General features: G+C 43.6%; 1 protein-coding gene across 2 annotated transcripts; it reads left to right on the top strand.

Annotated features, from left to right (window-relative positions):
- On the top strand, nucleotides 1-13187 carry LOC121050570. Of its 2 annotated transcripts, none has more exons than XM_040511154.1 (2): nucleotides 1-109; nucleotides 11114-13187. In XM_040511154.1, exon 2 carries the CDS (start codon nucleotides 12039-12041, stop codon nucleotides 12858-12860), a length of 822 nt encoding a protein of 273 aa, XP_040367088.1. In that variant the 5' UTR covers nucleotides 1-109; nucleotides 11114-12038; the 3' UTR covers nucleotides 12861-13187. The 2 variants fall into 2 exon arrangements, with proteins under 2 accessions (XP_040367088.1, XP_040367089.1); XM_040511155.1 differs by lacking the exon at nucleotides 1-109 and having other exon boundaries at nucleotides 11216-11257; nucleotides 11332-13187.
- Nucleotides 13188-23327: the final 10140 nt, after the last annotated feature.

Below are 23327 nucleotides of genomic sequence, written 5' to 3'. Positions count from 1 at the left end.
TGCCGAATTTGTGCTGTGGCTAATCACTATCCTGGGGGAAGGCTGACTGTTTTGGTAGACAAAGTTGCATCTGGCTTTCCAAATAGCCCAACAGGTGAAGCTAATCATGGTTAGGACCCAAATCTTTTCCTCTGTGTTATTGATAGTACCAGCAATAGTAGCTGACCAGCAGTCTAGTGTAGTGATGCTTTGCTTTTCAATTTTTAAACCCAAGGGTGAGCCAAACCAGACTAAGTCATCCCATGGGCACAGTAACATAATGTGTTCGATAGTTTCCTCACTATTCCCACAGATTGGACAAATTGGGGACCCCAGTATCTTCCTACAGTAGAGATTGAAAAAAGTGGGAATTGCTTTATTCAATGCTCTCCAAAAGAAATGCTTTATTTTTGGTATTGTGGGAAGACTCCAAAGTAATTTCCAACTCTTTGGATCAATAGAATGAGATGTGCTACACCTATTTGATCCAGAGCTGATTGCCAGTTTCTGTGTATGTAGTGATAGCCCGTCTTCACTGAGTAAACACCACTCTTTGTTAGACTCCATACAAGCCGATCTTTCCCACCTCCCCTGCCAATGGGGATAGATAGGATTCTATTAATCTCCGAAGGTTGTATAAGGTGCAATATTCTATCAAGTTTCCATGTGCGAGAGTCCCTGTCGATAAGCTCCATAACCAGGCAAGGAGTATCATTTGGAACTGCACCCAAAGTTAGAATAGGACCCGAATTTGGAGGTTGCCCCAAGGGGAGCCAATGATCCGACAAATGTTAATGGAAGAGCCAGAGATGACTTGCCAACAACAGTTTTGGGTGATGAAGTCCCTGGCCTCTAGCAGACTCGACCAGCCCCAGGATGCTCTGTGACCTTTTGTAGCCCCAATGAAGCCACACTTGGGAAAATAACGAGCTTTCAGTACCTTAGCCCAGAGGGAGTCCGGGTCTTGGAAGAGACGCCAAGCTTGCTTAGCAATCAAGGCCAGATTAAAATGATGCAGGTCTCTAAAACCCATACCCCCAGCTTCCTTTGGCCTCCCCAAATATTCCCAACTCTTCCAGTGAATCTTACCACCTTTCTCAGTAGTTCCCCACCAAAAGTTTCCAAGAGCCGCATTAATATCATCACAGATTCCTTTGGGGAATTTGAAACAAGTCATAGGGTACATTGGGATTGCCATAGCAACAGATTTCACTAGGACCTCTTTCCCCGCTTGAGAAAGGGTTTTCTCTTTCCACCCATCAATCTTGTTTGCCACTCTCTCCTTTATAAAAGCCAGAGCTTCGCTTTTAGATCTACCCCAAAAGGTGGGGAGACCCAAATAATTCCCCAGGTTGGATGTAACTTCAATATTAAGAAGGAGGCACATCAATTTATGCATCTGATCAGGGGTATTCGGTGAGAAGTAGATGCTGGACTTTTGAAAGTTGATCAGTTGCCCCGAGGCCCTGCAATATTCCTTGAGTACAAAAGATAGCTGCCAACAATTATGGAGAGTAGCTTTCAAGAAAAGCAGAGAATCATCTGCGAAGAAGAGATGTGAGAGTATTGGGCAAGATCTAGCCAGTCTAACTCCATTAATAACGCTGTCATGGATAGATTTGGTTAGTCTTAAAGAAAGGACCTCACTAACAATTAGAAAATAGGTAAGGGGAAAGGGGGTCCCCTTGCCTTAGGCCTCGGGTAGGGGAGAAAAAACCACCAGGATTCCCATTAAGGACAATAGAGAAAGAGACTGTGGACACACAATCCATGATTAAGTTGACCCAATCAACTGCAAACCCAAACAAAAGAAGGGCTTCCTTAAGAAAATCTCATTCAACCCTGTCATAAGCCTTGTTCATGTCTAGCTTCATACCGAACTTGTGGCTATCCCCCTCTCTTTTCAAACGGAGGTAGTGAAAAGCTTCATGGGCAACCAAAATTTTATCTTGGAATTAGCCTTTCCGGGACAAAAGCATTTTGATTAGGAGAGATAATCTTGGACAGCAGTGGTTTGAGTCGGTTTGCTAGGAGCTTGGAGAGGATGTTGTAGGAATTGTTACAGAGACTAATAGGCCGAAAATGGGAAGTTTTTTCTGGATTTGGAGTTTTTGGAATGAGTACAATGTGGGTTTGGTTGACGCTTTGGACCCGGATCTTCCTAGCCTGGAAATCACTAGAGGCCCCTCCCACTATCTCATTCACAATATTCCAATATTTCTGGTAAAATAACCCTGGAAAGCCATCTGGGCCAGGAGCCTTTAAAGCCCCCAGTTGAAAAGCTGCAGATTTTACCTCTTCTAGTGTAAAAGGGGCCAAGAGATCCCTATTCATCTCCTCAGTAATAACATATTGGACACCCACAAAAACGTCTCCCCATGGTCATGATCCAGAGCTAGTGAAAGTCTTCTGGAATTGAGTTTCGAATTCAGTCCTAATCTTGGCTTCACCCGTAACCCAATTATTAGAGTCATCCTGAATCATTACCACCATGTTTCTTTGTCAGCGGTTTATGGTAGAGAGATGGAAAAACCGAGAATTAGAGTCTCTGGTGGTTAGCCAACTAATTCTGGATCTTTGGTGCCAAAATTTCTCTTCCCTTAACCATAAGGCTCCCAGCTTGTTTGTTAATTCCTGTTGTTTATCCAAAGAAGAGAGTGGGGCTGATGATTGTAACTCGTCCAGCTCGAGGAGACACTCCTTAATCTCAATTTTGTTGCAGCGAGGGAACCTACTCTTGCTCCATTTCAGAAGATTCTCCCTGTAAGATATCAGATTAGCTCTCCACTGAACCAAGCTGGGAATATGGCCACGGGGTTTCCAACTGTCCTTGATTAGCTGGTAGGTCTCTGCTTCATCAACCCACGAGGCTTCAAACTTAAAAGAAGCTTTATGCCTAGGCAAGGTGGGTTCCGAGTTAAAAACAATTGGGCAGTGATCTGACCTGATACGATTAAGGTGTGTAAGACAAGTGTTGGGCCAAGATAGAAGCCACTAGACTTCGGTCCAATCATTCTTGTAGAATGATCACCTCGTCTTCCTGTCTAACCAAGTAAAACATTGACCCTTAAAACCAGGGTCCAAAAGTGAGTTGGATGAGACAAAATTTCTCAAAAACATTCTCCTGCCAGCTTGCCAAGGGGAGCCACCCTCCCTCTCATGTTGATTAATCAGCTCATTTAAGTCCCCAATCACTAACCAAGGGATCTCATCATTGTGGTTCTGCTTGTACCACTGTTCCCAATAAGATGCCTTATCCGCCCCATAAGGGGGACCATACATCCAAGTGACTCGGATCAGCATAACAGTGCCAGGCAGAAGGATCCTTGTATCAATAAAGTTTTTTGAGAAGTCTAAGACATCCACAGCCGAATTAGGCTTCCACCAGAGACTTAGGCCCCCCGCAGTATTAACAGGTGTTACATTGTAACCTTTGCAATACCCCAATTGTCGCCGGATACGATCAACATAGTGATTGCTTTTGTGAGTTTCGGATAAGAAAACGAAGTTTGGATTATGGGAGTGGGTAATCTCCCGAAGAGTTTGAACTGTCAAAGACTTACCCAATCCTTGACAGTTCCAAGAAATGCACATCATTGATCCCGTGCAGCTGCAATAGGCCAGCTGCCACAGCCCTGGAGGGGGGTTGTATCCTCCATACCCACTGTTGTGCTCTCCTTCTTTTCTATTATAGCAGAGGCAGTAGAGTAGGGAAGGTCCCTTTCAGTCTCCACTGCCGCACCTCCTCTCCCTCGCCCTCTTCGCCCGCGTCCTCTGCCTCTCCCACCCGTTGTGGACAGCCGGAGACCAGGGCTGTGCATGATTTTGGATCTTTTGCTAGTAGGTTTAGCCTCACCCACCTCCTCTTGTGCCTTCTTGACTCTTCGCTTCCTTTTGACCGAGGTAGGTTGGAAGGAACCCAATTCCTCCACGGGGGTTGCAGACACCGTAGGCTCAATTTCAATAAGGGTAGCACTGGAAGGTTTGGAGCATGTAGTAATCGTGCCATCATAATTGTCTATTTCCTTAGGCACAGGGAAATGGGGGTTAGACCTATAGTACTCCAATTTGTTCTTGAAAGCCCATAGTGGTATGCATTCTGGATCAACCCAAGATCCACTGTTCAAATTGAGTCCACCCAAAGCTCTTGTTACATTGCCATTTCTGAAGAAAGTTCCATGTGCATCTGGATCCCAAAGATCTGGTCCATCCAGAGGGATTCTAGGACTTTATAGCCGCTTAGGTGAAAGTGACCTATCCCTCAAGGACCAAGACGGGCCAGAGTGGCAGACTGCAGAAGGCAAGTCAACATCCAAAATTGAATTGTGTGCCAATGTTGTACCGTCACTTTTAGGGACACACATACTCCTAGAATTCAAAACTTGGTCAGGCCTCCTCCCACTCCTGTTCCGGCCAAAAGATTTCGGTCGTCGGAGCATAAGGATACTCAGGTGGGAACTGAGATTGGGTGTAAACAGGTTTTTTTTTGGGGGGGGGGGGGGGGGGCTCAGGTTATTAAATCTCACTTATAACCCAATAGTTATTATCTTTTCCTTTTTCTTCAAGTTATTGATAAGAACAATGTTGCTATAAAACAAAATTTTGCAGCAAACATTAGTTCCATAATTATATATACATGTTGCAAAAGGTACACGTTATCCACTGAGTATTAAAGCATCGTTTGGTTCACAGAAGGGAAATCAATTCCCTTGTCTTTCCCATAAGGAAGGGCCTTCTATTTTAACATAAAAACAACAACCTTGATAGTCAAGTTTATGGAGCAGTTTACTAGTCACAGTAACTAAAATTCCTGTCAGGTTTCCTTTCTTGTGTTTGGTAAAGCAGGGAAAGCATCCAAGAAAGACCATTTGATTTCCTTTCCGATGTTTGGTTGGTGCAGGAAAGGAAAGTAAAAATATATCAATGTTTCAATAATACCCTTCTATTTTAAAAGGGAAAATTCTCATAAACCCCAAATCCATCAATATACTTCCCATACACCCCACCAACTTGGTTTTCTTCCCACTTACACAAATCTTTTCACTTTTTCCACTACTGTCCAAAATATCACTTCCTATTCATTCCACTTTTACCCCTCTCTTTTATATATATATATATATATATATTTTTTTTTTTTTTGACAAAGCGTGGTGGGCCCATCTTGAATTTATTTGTCTAGATATAATTGCAGCTTGTTAATGCTTAAGTCCGGGTGTAGCCGATTCCTTGTTTAACGCAGGTCCGATGGGCGGACCGCTACTCCTAGGATTAGGTGATTCCTGTTAGCTGCAACACGATAGACAGGGCGTCAGAGGGAGACCGCGTTGGGCGGTCTTCACTTCTCCGATGCCTAAGTCAGTCACTGTATATGCGCAGCATAACAATAAATGAGTAGTAATTGCGTAATTAATGAGGAGAGAGGAGAGAACCTTTTATAGTTGAGGAAGAGGTTGATCTTCTTCTTGTTTCCGATGTGGGACTACTGTGCTTCTGATGCTATCTTGACGCGGCGCGTCAGCGGTGATCTGGGGGTGATCCAGGGCTCGAGCGGTAGCCCGCCTGGCCGTGACCTCGCAGGTCATCCCCTTGGTGAGAGTCGGTACCTCTGGTGGTACAATGAGCGTGGCTCATTATAGCTAATTATGCTCGTTCTAGCGCATGTAGGTACAAGTCCCCCAAGTCCCCAGTCAAGGAGGGCAATCTTGGTTGGGGAGTTGATCGGCGGTGTGAAGCGTTACTTCCGCTAGACTTGCAACAGCACAATTAGCGTCAGTGCGTTGTCAACCATGGACCAACTGAGCAAACGCTTTATACCCTTTCGGGTGGGCCCCTGCCAGGCCCGCCAGGGAGTCCCCCACTCCCTAGCCAAGACGGACCTCCTGATGGTTGGCAAATTGTTTGTTGAGGGGAAGCTGCGCGGAGCAGAAGGTGTTGGGTAGCGAGCCCAATCTTAGTACCCAAGTGGCGGGGGTCAACGTACCTGATCAGGGTCGTCGTAGACTGTTGACAAGTCCCCGTGTCCCGTAGGGACGATCTGACAGTAACGCCGCGTGGCGGTCGTTGTCAGAATGAGGCGTAGCCTCGGGATCCGCCGCTGGCGGAGACCCCCCGCTGGATGTAGCAGGAAACAGCGTCGGTAGACGTGTTCGGCGGTGGTTACTGAGCGGAACTGTGCTCAGCAACGCACGGGGTTTGCAAGATGGAGGCGGTTCTGCCGGCAGTGCCATGTATAGCCTAGGCTGCCTCTTGCAAATTGTCAAGTGGAAGTCTAGTGGGAATTTGCTGAGCGGACTTCGATACTTGGGAAGATGACAAGTGAGAAGTTCCGCTAGCGGGGTTTCGCTCAGCGGACTTCGATACTTGGACGATGACAAGTGAGAAGTTCCGCTAGCGGGGTTTCTGACAGGGTCCGCCCCGGATTCCACCCTAGAATCCGAAGTGGCCTCGCGGGACCCACCTTTAAAGAAGGTTTACCAAAAAATTTGGCATAACCTCCCTTAAAAATGGGTAACCCAAAACCTGTAGAATTTCAACTTCACTTCTAAACAACCCTTTCAAAAACTCCTGGAGCCACCCTGCTCCCAAACCGCACAACTTCACAATTTAGAGTACCAAATTATCCAAATAACTCAAATTACAACCAAGTCATAGGTTACAATATTAGTACAAAATACTCAAGGTTATCAGAGCAATCTAGAACCAAAAGAAATAACGATACACAAAGTAGGTTAGCAAGTAACCTACGAGGGATAGATGATAGCGGTGGTGCTAAGCCTCAACTCCTAAAGCCGAACAGCTACACTGCGAACTGGGCATTTGAAACCGAAGGGCCCAGGGGAAAGTACAAGAAAAACGTTAGCGTGAGTGGACAAAAATAAACAATTTCAAATAAAAGGGATTTTATACTTTCCCACATTTATATCAAACAAAACTCCCGATGCATACAATGATTAACAAAAATAAAATAAGAGGAGTTTCGCTCTTGAAGGCCGACTAGCCCCGCTAGTCACATACGAAAAAGAAAAAGGTTGAAACTCCGATACTCAAAGAAATAGAACCAGCCCCGCTGGCAAAAACAAATCGGACTAGCCCCGCTAGTCGAAAATAGTATAATGAGTAGGGAAAGACGATAGCCATACGAGTGAGCCACCCAGGCTCGGGTGATAGCCTCCCAGGCTAAAGTACTCCCATTACTCCCGTAATATACCCTTACGCCACTATGTGTAGCGATAGGATACTGGGCTTTAGAATTACTGTCACAAAGGCAGTAACCAGCACCACAAAGGCGGAGGGCTTCGGTGATCCCATCACCTCGCCACGAAGGCGGAAGATCAATGCTAGCAATGATAAGTCACCCAAGTATGGCATAAGAAATCCGAAAACCAAGTAAAACCACAATTACTTAAGGCTTCCCCATATTTCGTAAAAGAATTTCCCATGATGTGTCCCACACGCCAAGATAATCTCATCATCAAAAATAAATAGGATATAAATAAGTATAAGGATTAACTTCATCGAATCTCATAGAAATCTCAAATTGCCGAATATAAGTATAATATAAATAGTATAAATCCGGGAATCACATCGGAAATAAATAAATAAAAGAAGATAAGCGTAATCTAATGACGTGACCCCGCACGCCATAAAATCTCCAAGTAAATCAATTAACCAAAACTGTTTCCGAAAATAACCGTATGCTCAAGAAAGTAAATTGATAAATAATTTATAACTTCGGAACTATTTAAATAAATGCATGCATCATTCTTTGAAAAATAAAAGTCCACTCATGATATACGGCTAACGTGGTATCCAAGCGTAAGGATCTTCGTCGAGCGATAGGTCGGTATCACGTCCTGTACACAATTATAATCCGTAAACAACAATTTGATAACTATTTACGATAATTAATAATTAATCTCAAAACCCAATCTCAACTTCTCCAATCCTCTTCCACACCCAATCAAACTTCACCAATCCTTACCAAACTTCACCATTAATATCCATCCGTCGATTAATGTATTCCGTATCGGAACAAGGGAAATCCGAAGGTCGGATTCCCACAATTCAACAACCGAAACTCCCAAACTTCGGAAATTCATAATCCATGTCAAACTTCTCCCAAACTTAACCAAAATCACATAATTAACCTCTACCACAATTATACAATTTAAAGGGCTAAAACTGAAATTAAAACACTGCCCACACACGCCTCCACGCGCCGCCACAGTGGCAGCGCGTGGGCCCCACGCGCCGGCGGCCACTACCTTCGATGGCCACCATATTTTGACAGTAGCACCTACTCAACACACTGATCGATTCTCTCAATTACAACACAACCCAATTTTACCTCGAAGTGGTCGAATCAAGCCGGTGAAAATTTTCCAGAAAAGCTCAAGAACCCTAGAAATGGAAAATTGTCAATTCGATATCTACACTGCAAATTGGATTGAACTACCTTAGGGGAAATGATCACCATCAAAAACCGAACCTTCGATGCTAACCTGGTGGCCGGAGGTGGCCGGAATGGCCGGAAATCGGCGAAACCCCAAAACTGCAACCGGAGCAAACCTTGCTTCGATCCGAGCTTTTCCGGCCAAATCGTCGAAAACTAAGGGCACCAGCGTGACCAGGGGGAGGAGGCGACCCTGTGGTGGCTGGCTTTCTGCCGGGTGATGGCCGGACGGCGGCCAATCGAAGGGAAGAAGGATTTCCCGAAGAAGAAAGAGGGGAAAATCGGGGGAGAGGAGAGAGAAAGGTGGGTTTCCGGTTTTGGAAACCTACCACAGTCATTTTTCTTATATATATAATTTTCTTACCATGAACAATAACTTTCTTAAATCACTCATAACTTTCGCACACGAACTCCGATTTTTACGTACCACATATGCACGCGCTCGGTTTAACGTCCTCTACAACTTTCATGAAGGAAATTTTCTCAAATTTTGACCCGAACAAAAAGTCGACTTTTAGGGCCACTAAACGTACTGAAACGATAGTAAAAGTGAAAATAAAGGTCGTTTACCGTCCAAATGACTAGTAAACGGGTAATTGAGATACGGGACGTTACAGTTTCGCTCGGCGGACTTCGATACTTGGGAAGATGACAAGTGAGAAGTTCCGCTAGCGGGGTTTCGCTCAGCGGACTTCGATACTTGGACGATGACAAGTGAGAAGTTCCGCTAGCGGGGTTTCGCTCAGCGGACTTCGATACTTGGACGATGACAAGTGAGAAGTTCCGCTAGTGGGATTTCGCTCAGCGGACTTCAATATTTGGGAAGATGACAAGTGAGAAGTTCCGCTAGCGGGATTTCGCTCAGCGGACTTCAATACTTGGAAGATGACAAGTGAGAAGTTCTGCTAGCGGGGTTTCGCTCAGCGGACTTTGATACTTGGAGCCTTTCGCCCAAAAGTTGTGGCTTCTGTCGGACGCTTCGCCTGATGGTGGTGGACACGTGGCAAACCCCTAAAGGGTTAGCGTGCGGAGGCGTGCCTCCTTCTCTGAGCCGTCTCCTCGCCATTAATGTCGAGTAATGATGGATTTCGTAACCGAGGCGACGCCTCGGTTAATCCGGAGAGTAACTGTAGCTGTGGGACACGCGTACGGCTGGCAGTCGATGTCGTTTTTTAAACGGATGGCGTGGGATTGTTTGACGTTGACATAAAAGGGGGGAAGGTCGCATATTTGGCACTGCTCTAAACTTCGAACTGTGCCCTCGTCGTCTTCAAGTGTTCTGTGTCTGAGATCGGAGAAGAAAGGCGAGGCGATATCGGCGAGTTCTTGTGCGTGGAAGAACAGACGATCTCCGGCTGCCAAGAGTAGTGTACATACTGCTGTCAGAGGCTCCACTGTCAAGGTTGGTAATCTGGCCTTTTTCCTGTTTGATTGGGTGTCTGCCTCGTTGGATTTCTGGGTTTTCCTGTGATATGTTCTTTGTCGACGTACTGTGAGGGTGTGAGTGGGTTTGGGGAAGGGTGGTTGTGATTGACAATTGGGGTTGTTAGGGCTTTTTTTTTTTTTTTTAGATGGTCGAATCTGGGTTTTAGTGGGTTTGTTCTTGTTTTGGCATTTTCTGGGTTGAGTGTTGTTGATGTTCTTGGGCACTAACTGATATAGGGATAGGTTAGATCCTGTGTGAGCTAACTGATTTGGGTTTAGGGTTTTGGGATGGCCGACGTCATAGAGATCTCGAGCAGTGAGGATTCCGGATCTGAAGTGTCGTTCAGCGCGGCGGATAGAAATTTTATTGACTCGTTGCATCCGTCTGCCCGTGCAGGAACCTCACTGCCAGAACCGCTAGAAGTCGAGCCGCTACAGACCATTCCGTGGGACGTAGATATGGGTCGTGCATCGTGTCCGGAGAGTTCTAGGGCGGGGGAGGCTGCCGCTACGCATACTTTGCACGAAGAGCGGCTAGAAAGTAATAGTGCCGCCAGCGGAGCTGGCGGGGGAGGTGGAACGGGGGAGGATACCGAGTCTGCGTGGGTGTTCGAGGACGGCACCCTCGTTGACGAGGTGGGAGGTAGGATGACAGCGGTTGCTGTCAACCGGCTGAAGTGGGTGTTCCGGTTGCCCGGCGCGGTGAAGCTGCGTCCGCCGACGGTAGAGGAGAAAGCCTCGATTCTGCCAGTTGGCCATGCCGCGGTGCACGAGGCTATATTCCGCGATGGAGTGACCCTCCCGCTGGTGCCCAACCTTCAGATTCTGCTGTGCGAGTTCGGCATCGCCTTTGGGCAAGTGTGCCCCAACATGTGGCGGTTACTGCTGTCGCTGAACTCATTGTGGCGGTTATCTGGTTGCGAATGACCCACCATGGCGGAGGTGTTGCATTTCTATGAATTGGTGTACGTGAAGCGCCAGGGTTGTAGAGGGCAAGTAAACCTCAGCCGTCGGCAAGGAGCGCTTAAGCTGATCGAAAACCTGCGGGACTCAATGTCGTACTGGCGGGGCTCGTTTTGCATTGCCGCAGCGGGATGGGAGCACCAGGCGGGGTCTAACGAGGGGGAGCCATCGTTTAGAATTAAGTCAGAATTTCAGCCCATCCGAGGTTGTTTGTTGTTTCCGCTGAACGTGACTGGCGTGGTCCCTTTTTTTTTTTTTTTTGTGTACTCTACTGATAATGACCTGTTTGTGCAGCGGGGTTGCGGTACAACTTGACTCGTGAGGAAGAGTGTCGGGTAGCACGCATCAGAGGTTGCTGGCGGAATCGCAACTTGTTGGACTTCCGTCTCCTTAGCGGGTGGGAGTTGTTGGTGGCTCAACAATTGACGCGTGCCGTTGGTAAGTAATCTCAGCTGTATCGTACCTTTGGTGAGGTTGTCCCATGCTAACTGGCCTGGCACTAATTTTTGTAGAGACTCCGCCGGGAAACAAGGCTAGCCGCGACGCATTTGCAAAAGCCATGGACCGCGCTGAAATCGACAACTTCCTTGAAGCCATGTATGCTTCCGGGATGGCGGCACAAAAGACGGTGGTGGACCCAGAGACACTGGCGCTGAGCCAGTCAGAGGTTCCTGTGGTGCTGCCAATGCCGCACCACTCCCATCTTGGTGGTGATGGGCTGCCCGCCGTTCAGGCGGGGACCTGCGGGGCGAGTGAAGCGGCGCCGAGGAAAGAGAGGGCGCCGGCCCTGCGGCGCGGCATGGCGAAGAAAGCGGTGCGCCCCACAGAATGTGTTACCATAGCGGGGTTGGCGCCGCCGGCGGGGGGTTTGAGGCCTGCCGTTGCTGGGAGCACGCGGGTGCTCCAGCGAAAACGCCGCCAGCCGGACTCCGGTGGGGAAGAGGAGGAAGTGGAGGTAACGGGGGCCCGAGAGTAGCCGAAGAAATCGAGGCAGGCCCCGCCTGAGGCTGTTGCTGACGTGGCGAAAGAGGTGGGTGCGAGCGGCCTGGACTCGTTTGCTGCCTACGCCGAGTTCCTCAACGACGGTGAGCGGGACTTCCTGTATCACCTCTGCGAGCGGCTGGGGTTCGACGGCCTGGAATGAATTGTTCGGTCGACCGCTGTCAGCGAGTCGCCCTTCAGCACAGCCTTTGGGCACGTCGCCGTTGGGCTTCACGAGATGTTCCAGGCGGCGTCCAAGCAGCCCCTGGTTGAGAGGGAGCTGAGGGAGGAAGTGGCGAGCCTCCAGAGGGACTTGGGGAAGACCCAGGAGAAGTTGGCTGACGTCGAGCGACGTCTGACAAAGGCCGACTGTGATGCGGCGGATGCCAGGGGCAAGCTGAACGTTGCTATTGAGCGGCACCTGGATCAGAATGAGCAGTATGCGAAGCTGGAGCAGGATATGTCTCTGGTGCGGGACCGGGTGACCACGAAGGAGAAGAAAATTGAGATCCTTCAGCGGGAGTCTGCCGCTAAACAAGCGGAAATCAAGCGGCTGGAGGGTGAAGTCGCTCGCTTGGAGGCTGAGGGAAGCCGTGCTGCGGCTGCCGCTGTTGAATCGTACAAGCAGTCGGCGGAGCACAAGAAAGCGTTGAACGACGCAGCCAAGGCCGGTGCCCTGGCCAATGTGGAGATGTTGCGGCAGAAAGGCGCCATTGACTGGGCGAAAGCGGCAATGCCGGTCGTGCAGCCAAGTAAGGAAGCGCCGCCGACAACAAGTACCGCTCCTACTGCCGCCCCTGGTCCCGGAGTCCGCTTGGGTAGCGGGGAGAGTGGCGAGCCTCCAAAAGGCGACTCCCAACGGACGCCTACGCAGTCCGAGGCGTCCCGCGCTGGGTTCTTGGCGGCCCACACCTGGGCGGATGGCACAATAGAGACTCCCAGTCCCACAGCCCGAGGGTCCGACCAGACGAGCCGCTCCCATCCTCCGCAGGCCGCCGGTGGAACTGCTGAAGGTAGCGGGGCCGACCTGACAAACCCTGCCAACCCCGCCAACCCCTAAATAGGAGTAGGAAAGTTTTTTTTTTTTTGTAGCCGCTGAGGCATAAATGATGTAACTTAGTTTGAGATCAATGAAATTTGCTGGCACCCAAATTCCTAGTGTTTCTTTTTGTTTGTGATAATGTGTGTGCCGCTAGAGGTCTTGATACTTGCTTTTGGTCATGAATGAAACATTAAAGGAATTAAAATTGGTCCAAGTGCACAATGTAGCCGACGTAGTCCGCTGACTGGCGTTGCGAGTTGCCCTCAGTGCTAGACTTGGGAACAATGGTTTGAATAATTCCTTGTTTCATTGATAGCTGTCTGAACAGCGACTTGGTACCAACCTCTCCCACCCGTTGTGGACAGCCGGAGACCAGGGCTGTGCATGATTTTGGATCTTTTGCTAGTAGGTTTAGCCTCACCCACCTCCTCTTGTGCCTTCTTGACTCTTTGCTTCCTTTTGCCCGAGGTAGGTTGGAAGGAACCCAATTCCTCCACGGGGGTTGTAGACACCGTAGGCTCAATTTCAATAATGGTAGCACTGGAAGGTTTGGAGCATGTAGTAATCGTGCCATCATAATTGTCTATTTCCTTAGGCACAAGGAAATGGGGGTTAGACCTATAGTACTCCAATTTGTTCTTGAAAGCCCATGGTGGTATGCATTCTGGATCAACCCAAGATCCACTGTTCAAATTGAGTCCACCCAAAGCTCTTGTTACACTGCCATTTCTGAAGAAAGTTCCATGTGCATCTGGATCCCAAAGATGTTGTCCATCCAGAGGGATTCTAGGACTTTATAGCCGCTTAGGTGAAAGTGACCTATCCCTCAAGGACCAAGACGGGCTAGAGTGGCAGACTGCAGAAGGCAAGTCAACATCCAAAGTTGAATTGTGTGCCAATGTTGTACCGTCACTTTTAGGGACACACGTACTCCTAGAATTCAAAACTTGGTCAGGCCTCCTCCCACTCCTGTTCCGGCCAAAAGATTTCGGTCGTCGGAGCATAAGGATACTCAGGTGGGAACTGAGATTGGGTGTAAACAGGTTTTTTTTGGGGGGGGCTCAGGTTATTAAATCTCACTTATAACCCAATAGTTATTGTCTTTTCCTTTTTCTTCAAGTTATTGATAAGAACAATGTTGCTATAAAACAAAATTTTGCAGCAAACATTAGTTCCATAATTATATATACATGTTGCAAAAGGTACACGTTATCCACTGAGTATTAAGGCATCGTTTGGTTCACAGAAGGGAAATCAATTCTCTTGTCTTTCCTATAGGGAAGGGCCTTTTATTTTAAAATAAAAACAACAACCTTGATAGTCAAGTTTATGGAGCAGTTTACTAGTCACAGTAACTAAAATTCCTGTCAGGTTTCCTTTCTTGTGTTTGGTAAAGCAGGGAAAGCATCCAAGAAAGATCATCTGATTTCCTTTCCGATGTTTGGTTGGTGCTTGAAAGGAAAGTAAAAATATATCAATGTTTCAATAATACCCTTCTATTTTAAAAGGGAAAATTCTCATAAACCCCAAATCCATCAATATACTTCCCATACACCCCACCAACTTGTTTTTCTTCCCACTTACACAAATCTTTTCACTTTTTCCACTACTGTCCAAAATATCACTTCCTATTCATCCCACTTTTACCCCTCTCTTTTATATATATATATATATATATATATATATATATATTTTTTGACAAAGCGTGGTGGACCTATCTTGAATTTATTTGTCTAGATATAATTGCAGCTAAATTGCATTCTCTATTCGACGGTAAACAGTAAACTTTAATATTCATAATTTCGATCGTTAACAGACTTGAATTAGTTGCTATCTGTAAAAATACTAGCAAAGAATTGCAAAAAGAGAGAGAAAAATTGAGAAAATTGAAAGAATATAGAGAGAGTCTTAATAGAGAAACCCCCAACTATTGGGATATCATCTATAGACTTCAAACCAGAATTTATAGAATAGAACAAGATATTGATAATCTCTTATATGTTCTGGAAGAGGAACAAAAACCTCTTGATTATTTGAGTATTGGTTAGATCCGCAAATTACTGGTATCAAAGCTTGTAAAATAGCTCAAAGGGGAATCCCTCCTAATGGGGACAATGTCAGAATTGCTATTAGAGAAAATAAATTTCTATTAAATTCCTCTGATGAGAAATATCAGAGCTGTTACTAGAATTATCTAGATGTCAAACTCATCTAGAAAAATTACCTGCTATAATCCACCAATTGGAAAGATTGGAAAACAAAATGGATTATATCAAAGAACTTCCAAAAACTGAAGAAGAAGAAAAGCTAACAGTCGTTAGTAGAAAAATCAAGGAACAGCAAAAAACGCTGGATTCTATGAAAACTATACTAAAGGACAAGAAAGTGTCTATAGTAAAAACAAAGAAAGCTAATGGATTCAAACCATTAGAAAAACCAGATAAGAATCTTGTTCCAAACATGATTTTTCTGGAACCATCTACTAGTCAGACTAGTATCCGGTATGAAAACCCGGAAAAAAGAGATATCAAGATGTTAAGCATCTTTGGAAAAAAGAAAGGAGTACAGCTCCTAAATGCTGAAGAATTCGAATTCAACGAAATCGAACATGAGGTAAAAAACTCCTCAATTCCAAATTTAGATTTTAAACAAATCTAGAAAAGGGGAACGTTTGATCTAATGGATAGCCATTATTTTAAACTACTAGAAATTACAACCCCCACTACAGCAGGAGGAGAGACTGATCTTCTAATGATCACTCCTTCAGAAGTTGCCAGAGCTCAAGCAAAAAAATATCAATTTATGCATATTGGAGCAGTCCAAGTAGGCATAAATCTGCTTGCTCGTGAAGGCATAGACTGTTCGGTTCTATGTGTTCTACAAGATAATAGATTAACAGACTTCCGAGCTAGTCTGTTGGGAACTCTTAAAGCATCTCTATGTGATCAAGTAGCATATTTCAACTGCTTCCCAAATTTCACAACCAACTTGAAAGATGCAGCTCACTGTTTACGACTGAGAGTCAAGACAGATGGCATATCAATGAAAGAAGATATGCAAGAACTCGCAATAGTATATAGAATATACTATAAATTGATGAGTACTACAGTAGCCCCCAAGACCAGAATAACAAATATTCCAGGTCTTACTACTGGTTTCCTCACCAATCAAAAGAACCATTCACAACAGATCCATAAAGTTACTTGGAATGAAGTGACTTTTCCTCTTAAATGGAAATTATCCGGTCCAAAAAAGCCACCGGAAAGAGCGAAAACAAAAATTTATGAAAGTAGAAAGACTGGAGAAATCAGTCTCAATTTTGACAATCAAAGAAAAAGTGATGTCTGTCCTGACAATCTTAGGATAAATAAAAATCTTCTCAGAAGAAGCTATAGCACTAGAGAAACTAGTGTTAGTGGTACAAAACCCACTATCAAAGAACCAATATCTGAAGAAGAATTAGAAGCTGATCTAAATAGACCAGTCAATATGTTCAGAGCAGAAAGGCTCTATGAACTCTATGAAGAAGCAGAATCTTGTGAAAATCCTGAACGATTAAAAAACCTAATCGAAGAAATGAAGGAATTCAAAATCAGAAAGACGAGAAAAGTCTTTCCTTACCAAGATATTGAAATGGAAGAAGGAGAAAGCTCCAGAACTTTCATTAGCAGAGAAAAAGGGAAAATAAAACTCCCAACCCAGAAATCCCCCACGGGTAAAAAAGGGGAGAGAAATTCCCAAAGATTTGTCCCAGAGGACAATATGCCTAGAGTTCCAATCACGAACTATGGTATCTGGCTAAATCTAGACAAGAGTCTAGACAAAAGAAAAACCATTGACCAATGGGTAGATAGCCTAATGATGGCCTCTGCACTTACCCTTGGAAAATTTGAAGTACCAGATTTGCAGGTGTACTATGAAACTACTCTTACAAGAGTAGCCAAAAAGTATTATTTGTCTTTCAAAGAGACTGCCAGAGGAAGAGATTGGCTAGAAGAAATCAAAAATTCAGAATCTCCATATGATTTTGCAGTACCTCTGTATGATCAGTTCTGTGGACATCTCTCAAATCTGAGTGAAAAGGCTAAAGAAACGGCCAAATCAAATATTTATGCTCTCAAAATCTGTGACATGAGATATTTTGAAGAATACTTGAATGAATTTCAAGAATATTACTATACAATTGGTGAACTAGAGAATACTGATCTAGTCAATCTGTTGCACAGAAAACTCCCTGAACCATGGAGAACAGCTGTGAGAGAAAGCATAGCTGAAAAGCCAATTGAAAGATTTTCAGTTGGAGGAATTGCCGACAGAATTCGGCAGTTACTAAAAGAGCAATGCAAAGCCAATCTTAGAGCTAAGATGGCTAAGAAACAACTCAAAGGAGTTGAGAATTTCTGTTATGGAATACTTGATATGCCAACCAACTGGGGATGTCATGACTCCAAGTTCCAAAGAAAGAAGAAAGAAAAATATTACTCTAAAAAATTCAAAAAGAGTAATCTAGAAAAAGGATTGAAAATTCAAGAAAAGTTCTAATTACAAGAAACAGCAGGATGAAGATCCTAAAAAGAAATTCTTTAAGAAAAATAAGAATACTCATCAGCATAAACAACCAAGCAAGAAAGCTTGCAGATGTTGGTTATGTAAAGCTGAAGGGCACTATGTCAATGAATGCCTGGAAAAGGGTAAAAGATCTACTAAAGCTCTCTTTGAAGAATATAAGCAGATAGTAGAAACAACAAAATATGAAGGGCTACGAAATAGCCTATTCTGATGATGAAGAAGACGACAGGTCAGTTTATTCTGCCTGGTCCTGGTCTGAAGAAGAAGATTCATCTGAATCTGAGTCAGATTCTGAAGTAGAGTACTTCAAATCAAGACAGATGAATGTTCTAAGAATCAAAAACTGGGAAGAAAGCAAGACAGAATCTTTAATGTCTTCTTATCAGGTGAACCCTGGTACATTCGTTTGTGATTACTGCCTATGTCACGAAAAGAATGGTCTCCCTATGTTTTGTGAAGAGTCAAAAAAGACTTATCATAAAGAATGCTTCATAGCTGAAGTAAGAAGAAAAACCAAGAATGACCTTGTCAGCCAATTGGTAGAACAAGAATATGAAGAATATTTCTCTGAACAAAAAGAGAAAGAAGTAGAAACTTTGTTCCAAGAAATCACGGAACCATCTTCCTCAAAAATAAAAGAAGAAATCATCGATGAAGAAAAAATCGATGAAAATAAAAATTTTGAACTGGTTGAACCACCAGAAATTGTTCCAGAAGAATGTAAACCATTCATTCCAAAGGACAAAGTTCAGAAAAATGAGCTTCAACAATGGAAAGTCGTCTCTACTAGTAGATATAGCAACTACATAGAGATTGGACTGAAATTCCCTGATCGCAAAAAATATCATCTACATACTTTTGTAGATAATGGATCAGGCTTTACTGTTGTAAAGAGATTTGCAATTCCAGAAGAACTCTGGAAAGAAGAAAAGAAAAGAACTGCTACTGGTGTTACGTTTGATGGAAGCCATCTCATCATGAATAAAGCAGCAAAAAATGTTCATATCACCATTGGTGGAGGAACATTTATCATCCAGAATATTTGGCAATCTGAAGGCCAAGGATCAGATTTCCTGTTGGGAAATGATTTTATTCTCCAACAGAGATTCATTCAAGATGAAGAAGCAATAAGCTTCAGAAAAGGAGAACAGGTGTTCTGAGCAAACCGACTTACACAAGCAAGAAGTGTAGTAGGTCCTGGTTTTACTACTCAGTATCAAAGATCGCAACAGAATAGTGGTGATCTTACCCCCTACAAACCCAAATTTGAACCCATACTCCAAATTAAACAACAAGAAGAATTACTTGTTGAAGAATCTTCTAAAGAAGAAGAAGAAGAAACTAGTGAAGATGAAGAAGCTAGTTTCATCCATGAGCACAACCTCAAGCACTTTCAGAATAAGCTTGAGTCTCAGAAAATTCCCACTCTTGATAAAATCAAGAAACTACTCAAACAAAATATCGCTGAAGATCCTCAGAAGTTTTGGGAAAAAGACCCAGTGGTCTGTGAATTGAAATTACATGATATGAATGTCATCTGTCATGTCAAAGCTATTCCCCACTACAAAGAGGAAGATCAAAAGGAATTCAAAAAAGAAATTGAAGATCTCCTGAACAAGAGATTAATTCAACCTTCCACTAGCCCTCATCATGCTCCAGCATTCTACATGAGAAATCATGCAGAAAACCTCAGAGGAAAAGCTAGAATGGTGATTGACTACAGAGATGTCAACAAGAAGACTGTCAAAGACGGTTATCAAATTGCTCAAGTAAGAGTACTGATTAACCAGCTCAAAGGAGCTAAAGTCTTTTCAAAATTGGATACAAAGTCGGGTTTTTGGCAAGTCAAGATGCATCCTGAGAGTGTACCTCTCACTACATTTGGAACACCACAAGGTCATTACGAATGGCTGGTAATGCCTTTTGGTCTCAAGCAAGCTCTCTCAATCTTCCAAAGGAAGATGGACAACATCTTCAAGCACGTTGCGGAGTTCTGTGTCATCTACATAGATGACATTCTAGTTTTCTCCAAAAACGAGAAGAACACATGAAACACCTCCACGAGGTTGTAAAGCTGATAGTTCAGCATGGAATTATCCTAGGTGAAAAGAAAATCTTCTTTATCCTCGATGAAGTTGATTTCCTAGGAATAAACATCAAGAATGGAGTCATAAAACTCCAACCTCATATTCTTGAGAAGATCTGGAAATTCCCAGATAGAATTCCTGATGCTAAGAGTCTAGAGAGATTCCTTGGTGTCATAAATTATGGAAGAGATTTCATTCCTAAAGTATCAGGATTAACAACAATGTTATCTCCAAAGACAAGTTCCAAAAGAAAATGGAACTTCACAGAAGATGATGAAAAAATTGTGAAGCAGATAAAAAATCTCTGCAAAAACCTCCCTCCTCTTCAACAACCAGAAGAAAATGATGAAATTATCCTCCAAACAGATGCGAGTGATAATTATTGGTCTGGTGTGGTTCTAGCAAAAACTCCTGGAACTAACATTGAAAAAATATGCAAATTTTGTAGCGGCAAGTTTAGCCCTGTAGAACTGAATTATCCCACAGGGGAAAAAGAAATTTTAGCTGTCAAGAAAACAATTTTAAATTCTCCAGCTTTTCCTGGAAAACCCTTTACTGTCCGTACCGATTGTGCTAGAGTAAAAAATTTCAAAAATTTTAAACTTGACAAAGCTGCTGATAGAGGAAGATTAGCAAATTGGCAATTATTTCTTAACCAATATGATTATAATGTTGAATTAATTGCAGGAAACAAGAATTATCTTCCAGACGCATTGACCAGAGAAATGGCAATGTTCAACCAAAGAGATGATGACGAAGGTCGTAATCCCAGAAGCAGAAGAACTGGGAAAGAACATGAGCTTGAAGAGGATACCAAAGAAACCAAAGAAAAAATCCTCAAAAGGTTTCTGCTATGTCCAAAAGGACTGGCCACAACTGATCAATCTCAGGGTAAAGGATTGGCTAGCCCGTCTCAAACGACAGACGGTAAAGGCTCATCAAGATCGTTAACGGCTGCTGCCTTGCCAAAAAGCAGACCAACTCAAACTGGAGTTATAAATGTTTTTAATTATGAATTAAGAACCTTTGATGCTCCTGTGTTCAGAACTGGCAGGAGACTAGCTTATCACCAGAAGGCAATCCTGGATAATCTTTTGTTTGCCTTTCAAGAAAGAAGCAGTGGTCAACAGAGTGCTATAAGGAAAGAAAAAATTCACTTCTTTGAAAGCCCAGAAAGTGCTAGGGTCCTGATCATGGCACTCAATGAATCAGACTGGCATGAATTCCATAGTCTGATAGGAAGTCATAATTCTGAAGACTAAGTTCCTCCAACTCTCTTTATCACTGCAGGACCTTATGTTGGGAGATATTTAGTCAATGTTCATAGTGAACATCCTCAAGAACACAAGCTCTGGCTTGTTGAAAATGGTTTTGTCCATAATCTTTGGACTAAAACAAATGATGATCTGAAAGGTTTGCCACCTATCATTGTCAACACAGTCAAAAACATTAGAAAAAATGACTGTATGCTTCGTCTGAAGTTCAGATCCACTCCTCCAGAATGGATCCAAAAGGCAAACGGTGAGGTTGAGTATATTTCTCCATATCATTATGTGAGAATTATTCAAAGGAAATATCTGCAGCCCGCCTGTGTTGGATACAATGGCCAGCCAAACTCAAGTATCCCCTGGATGAAGGCCATGACTCTGGAATACATCAAGAAGATCATCTATGAAGATATCAATAATACCTTCCTGGCAGCAGGAGAAAAAACTATTATCACTGCTTACGATCATCGTGACGTAGTCAGCAGTGACCTGTTCTTATCTCTCACCAGAAAAGAGATAGATTCGACACTGGCATGCTTACAGTGAGTGGAAAGACTTGAAACAGACATCCACTACAAAATGTATGTTGATACAGATGTCGAAGATAATGCAACAACTGCTCGAATGGCCCAGGCAGATAACGACTTGTTTATCCTTGGTCACAATTCAGAAATAGACAAAAACATGTGAAGCAGTAGGTGTAGAAAGCACCGAAAGTACTTTTGGATTTTTCCAAAAGACTACTTTTGCTTTTCAAAAAGCAGGTGAAAAACATTTCACCTAAAGGAATATGCTTTTCCCATTCCGACCTCCACCAGCAGGAGCACTTAGGAAAGCAGGAAATCACGGAGTCATCCTGTACATTTTGTTGTTTTCAATTGTAATTTGAGTTCCACTCCCTATATAAGGGGCTTTAGCTTCTCTTAGAAGGCATTCGAAAATTTCGATATCAATTCTAGATTCAAAAAATTAGGAGATCAATCCTAGATTCGAAAGCTTCCATATTAGAAAATTGAGCAGAAGAGTCTTCTCTCTAATAGTATTGCAGTGTGCTTCCCTTCCTGTCTAGTGTGAAGAAGTGTGCTTTCATTTCAAGTAAGTACTATAATCATTCTTATGGATAGCTAAACAGCTTTTTGTTGTTTACTTGAGATTGAGGCTCTGAATACCTCTTTAATCTGTAATTATGTTTAAATAAATAATTCCAGATTGCTCATCCACCTTGTCTTTATATTTTTAATGTTTGATGTTTAAAATGTGTTTATCTGTCTTTTCCTTGCTTCCGATACTATTTTTAAGGTCTAAATCTTCTTTTTCTAAAGAAAAATTGCCTCAGCTTAAGATAGAAACAAGCAGCAGTGATTCCGCCTGTTAAACTAACCGCTAGGCAGGGAGCCGTTAGGTGAAAATCTTGGGCATGTTGAAGGCTAGATTTGTTTTTGTTAAGAGTTTGAACAAGATTTCCTAAGAAAAGGCAAGGGTTAGACCTAAAAATCAGCATATGACATATTAGGCACTAGTTTAGAAAAGACTACCCTTATAGGTCTTTTCCCCAAAAGAGTTGTGTAATTAGGCACAATACAAACTTGTTGGTGCAAGTGGGCAAAAAACTTGTGAATTCTGGGTAAACAGGAATTAACCCATTTTAAAATAAAAACAACAACCTTGATAGTCAAGTTTCTGGAGCAGTTTACTAGTTACAGTCTTGTTTACATTATCATCATCTGCTACCGCAACACATCTCTCCCTAAAGAATGAAGAGCAGTTCAAAATAGATAATAGCCTTACATTGGTCAAAATAGGCCTCATCAAAAAGCCCGCGGATCAAGTGGGCCCCGCCGGCCTTAAGGGCCAAAAGCCCGGCCCGGCCTGTCAAAAAGCCAGCAAAAACCCGCCTTGGTGGGTAGTGGGCCGACCGTTCAGAAGCCAGCAAAAACCCGGCCCGCCCAGGCAAAAGTCAGCTAGGCCCGGCCCGTAAAAGCCCGCAAACAAAAAATATTATATAAATAACACATAAACTGTTGTACAGAATACCTAACTTCGCTGAATTACTGGGAACTGCTCGAATGGAATTAGGAGTTGTACCCTATATGCACCGAAAGCCCCATGTGTCTAGTTTCTGAGAAATTTTACGATTTGCAATTCCGACTTTTCTAGAATGAGTTATCACAATTTAAGTGAAGGAATTTCAGCTTGAACGAGAATCTGCAACACAGAAACTGTTGTGCAGAATACCTAACTTCGTTGAATTACTGGGAACTACTTGGATGGAATTAAGAGTTGTACCCTATATGCACGTAAAGGCCCATATGTCTAGTTTCTGAGAAATTTTACGGTTTCCGATTCCGACTTTTCTAGAAGGAGTTATGGCAATTTAAGTGAAGGCAGTTCTGCTTCGACGGGAATTTGCAACATCTTTTACAAGTTCATGTCTAGAACCGAACTTCGCTGAATTACTGAAACTGGTCGGATAGAATTAGGAGCTGTACCTTATATTCAAGGAAAGGCCCATGTGTCTAGTTTCTAAATAATTTTACGGTTTGCGATTCTGACTTTTTCAG

Source organism: Rosa chinensis, chromosome 7, assembly GCF_002994745.2.
Source record: "Rosa chinensis cultivar Old Blush chromosome 7, RchiOBHm-V2, whole genome shotgun sequence".
In the NCBI taxonomy this organism is placed as follows: Eukaryota; Viridiplantae; Streptophyta; class Magnoliopsida; order Rosales; family Rosaceae; genus Rosa; species Rosa chinensis.
This window is presented reverse-complemented; position numbering and strand designations above follow the sequence as displayed.

Excerpts from the sequence above, each read along its gene's own strand:
- LOC121050570 (XM_040511154.1), top strand. The coding sequence starts at position 12,039 with ATGTTCCAGGCGGCGTCCAAGCAGCCCCTGGTTGAGAGGGAGCTGAGG.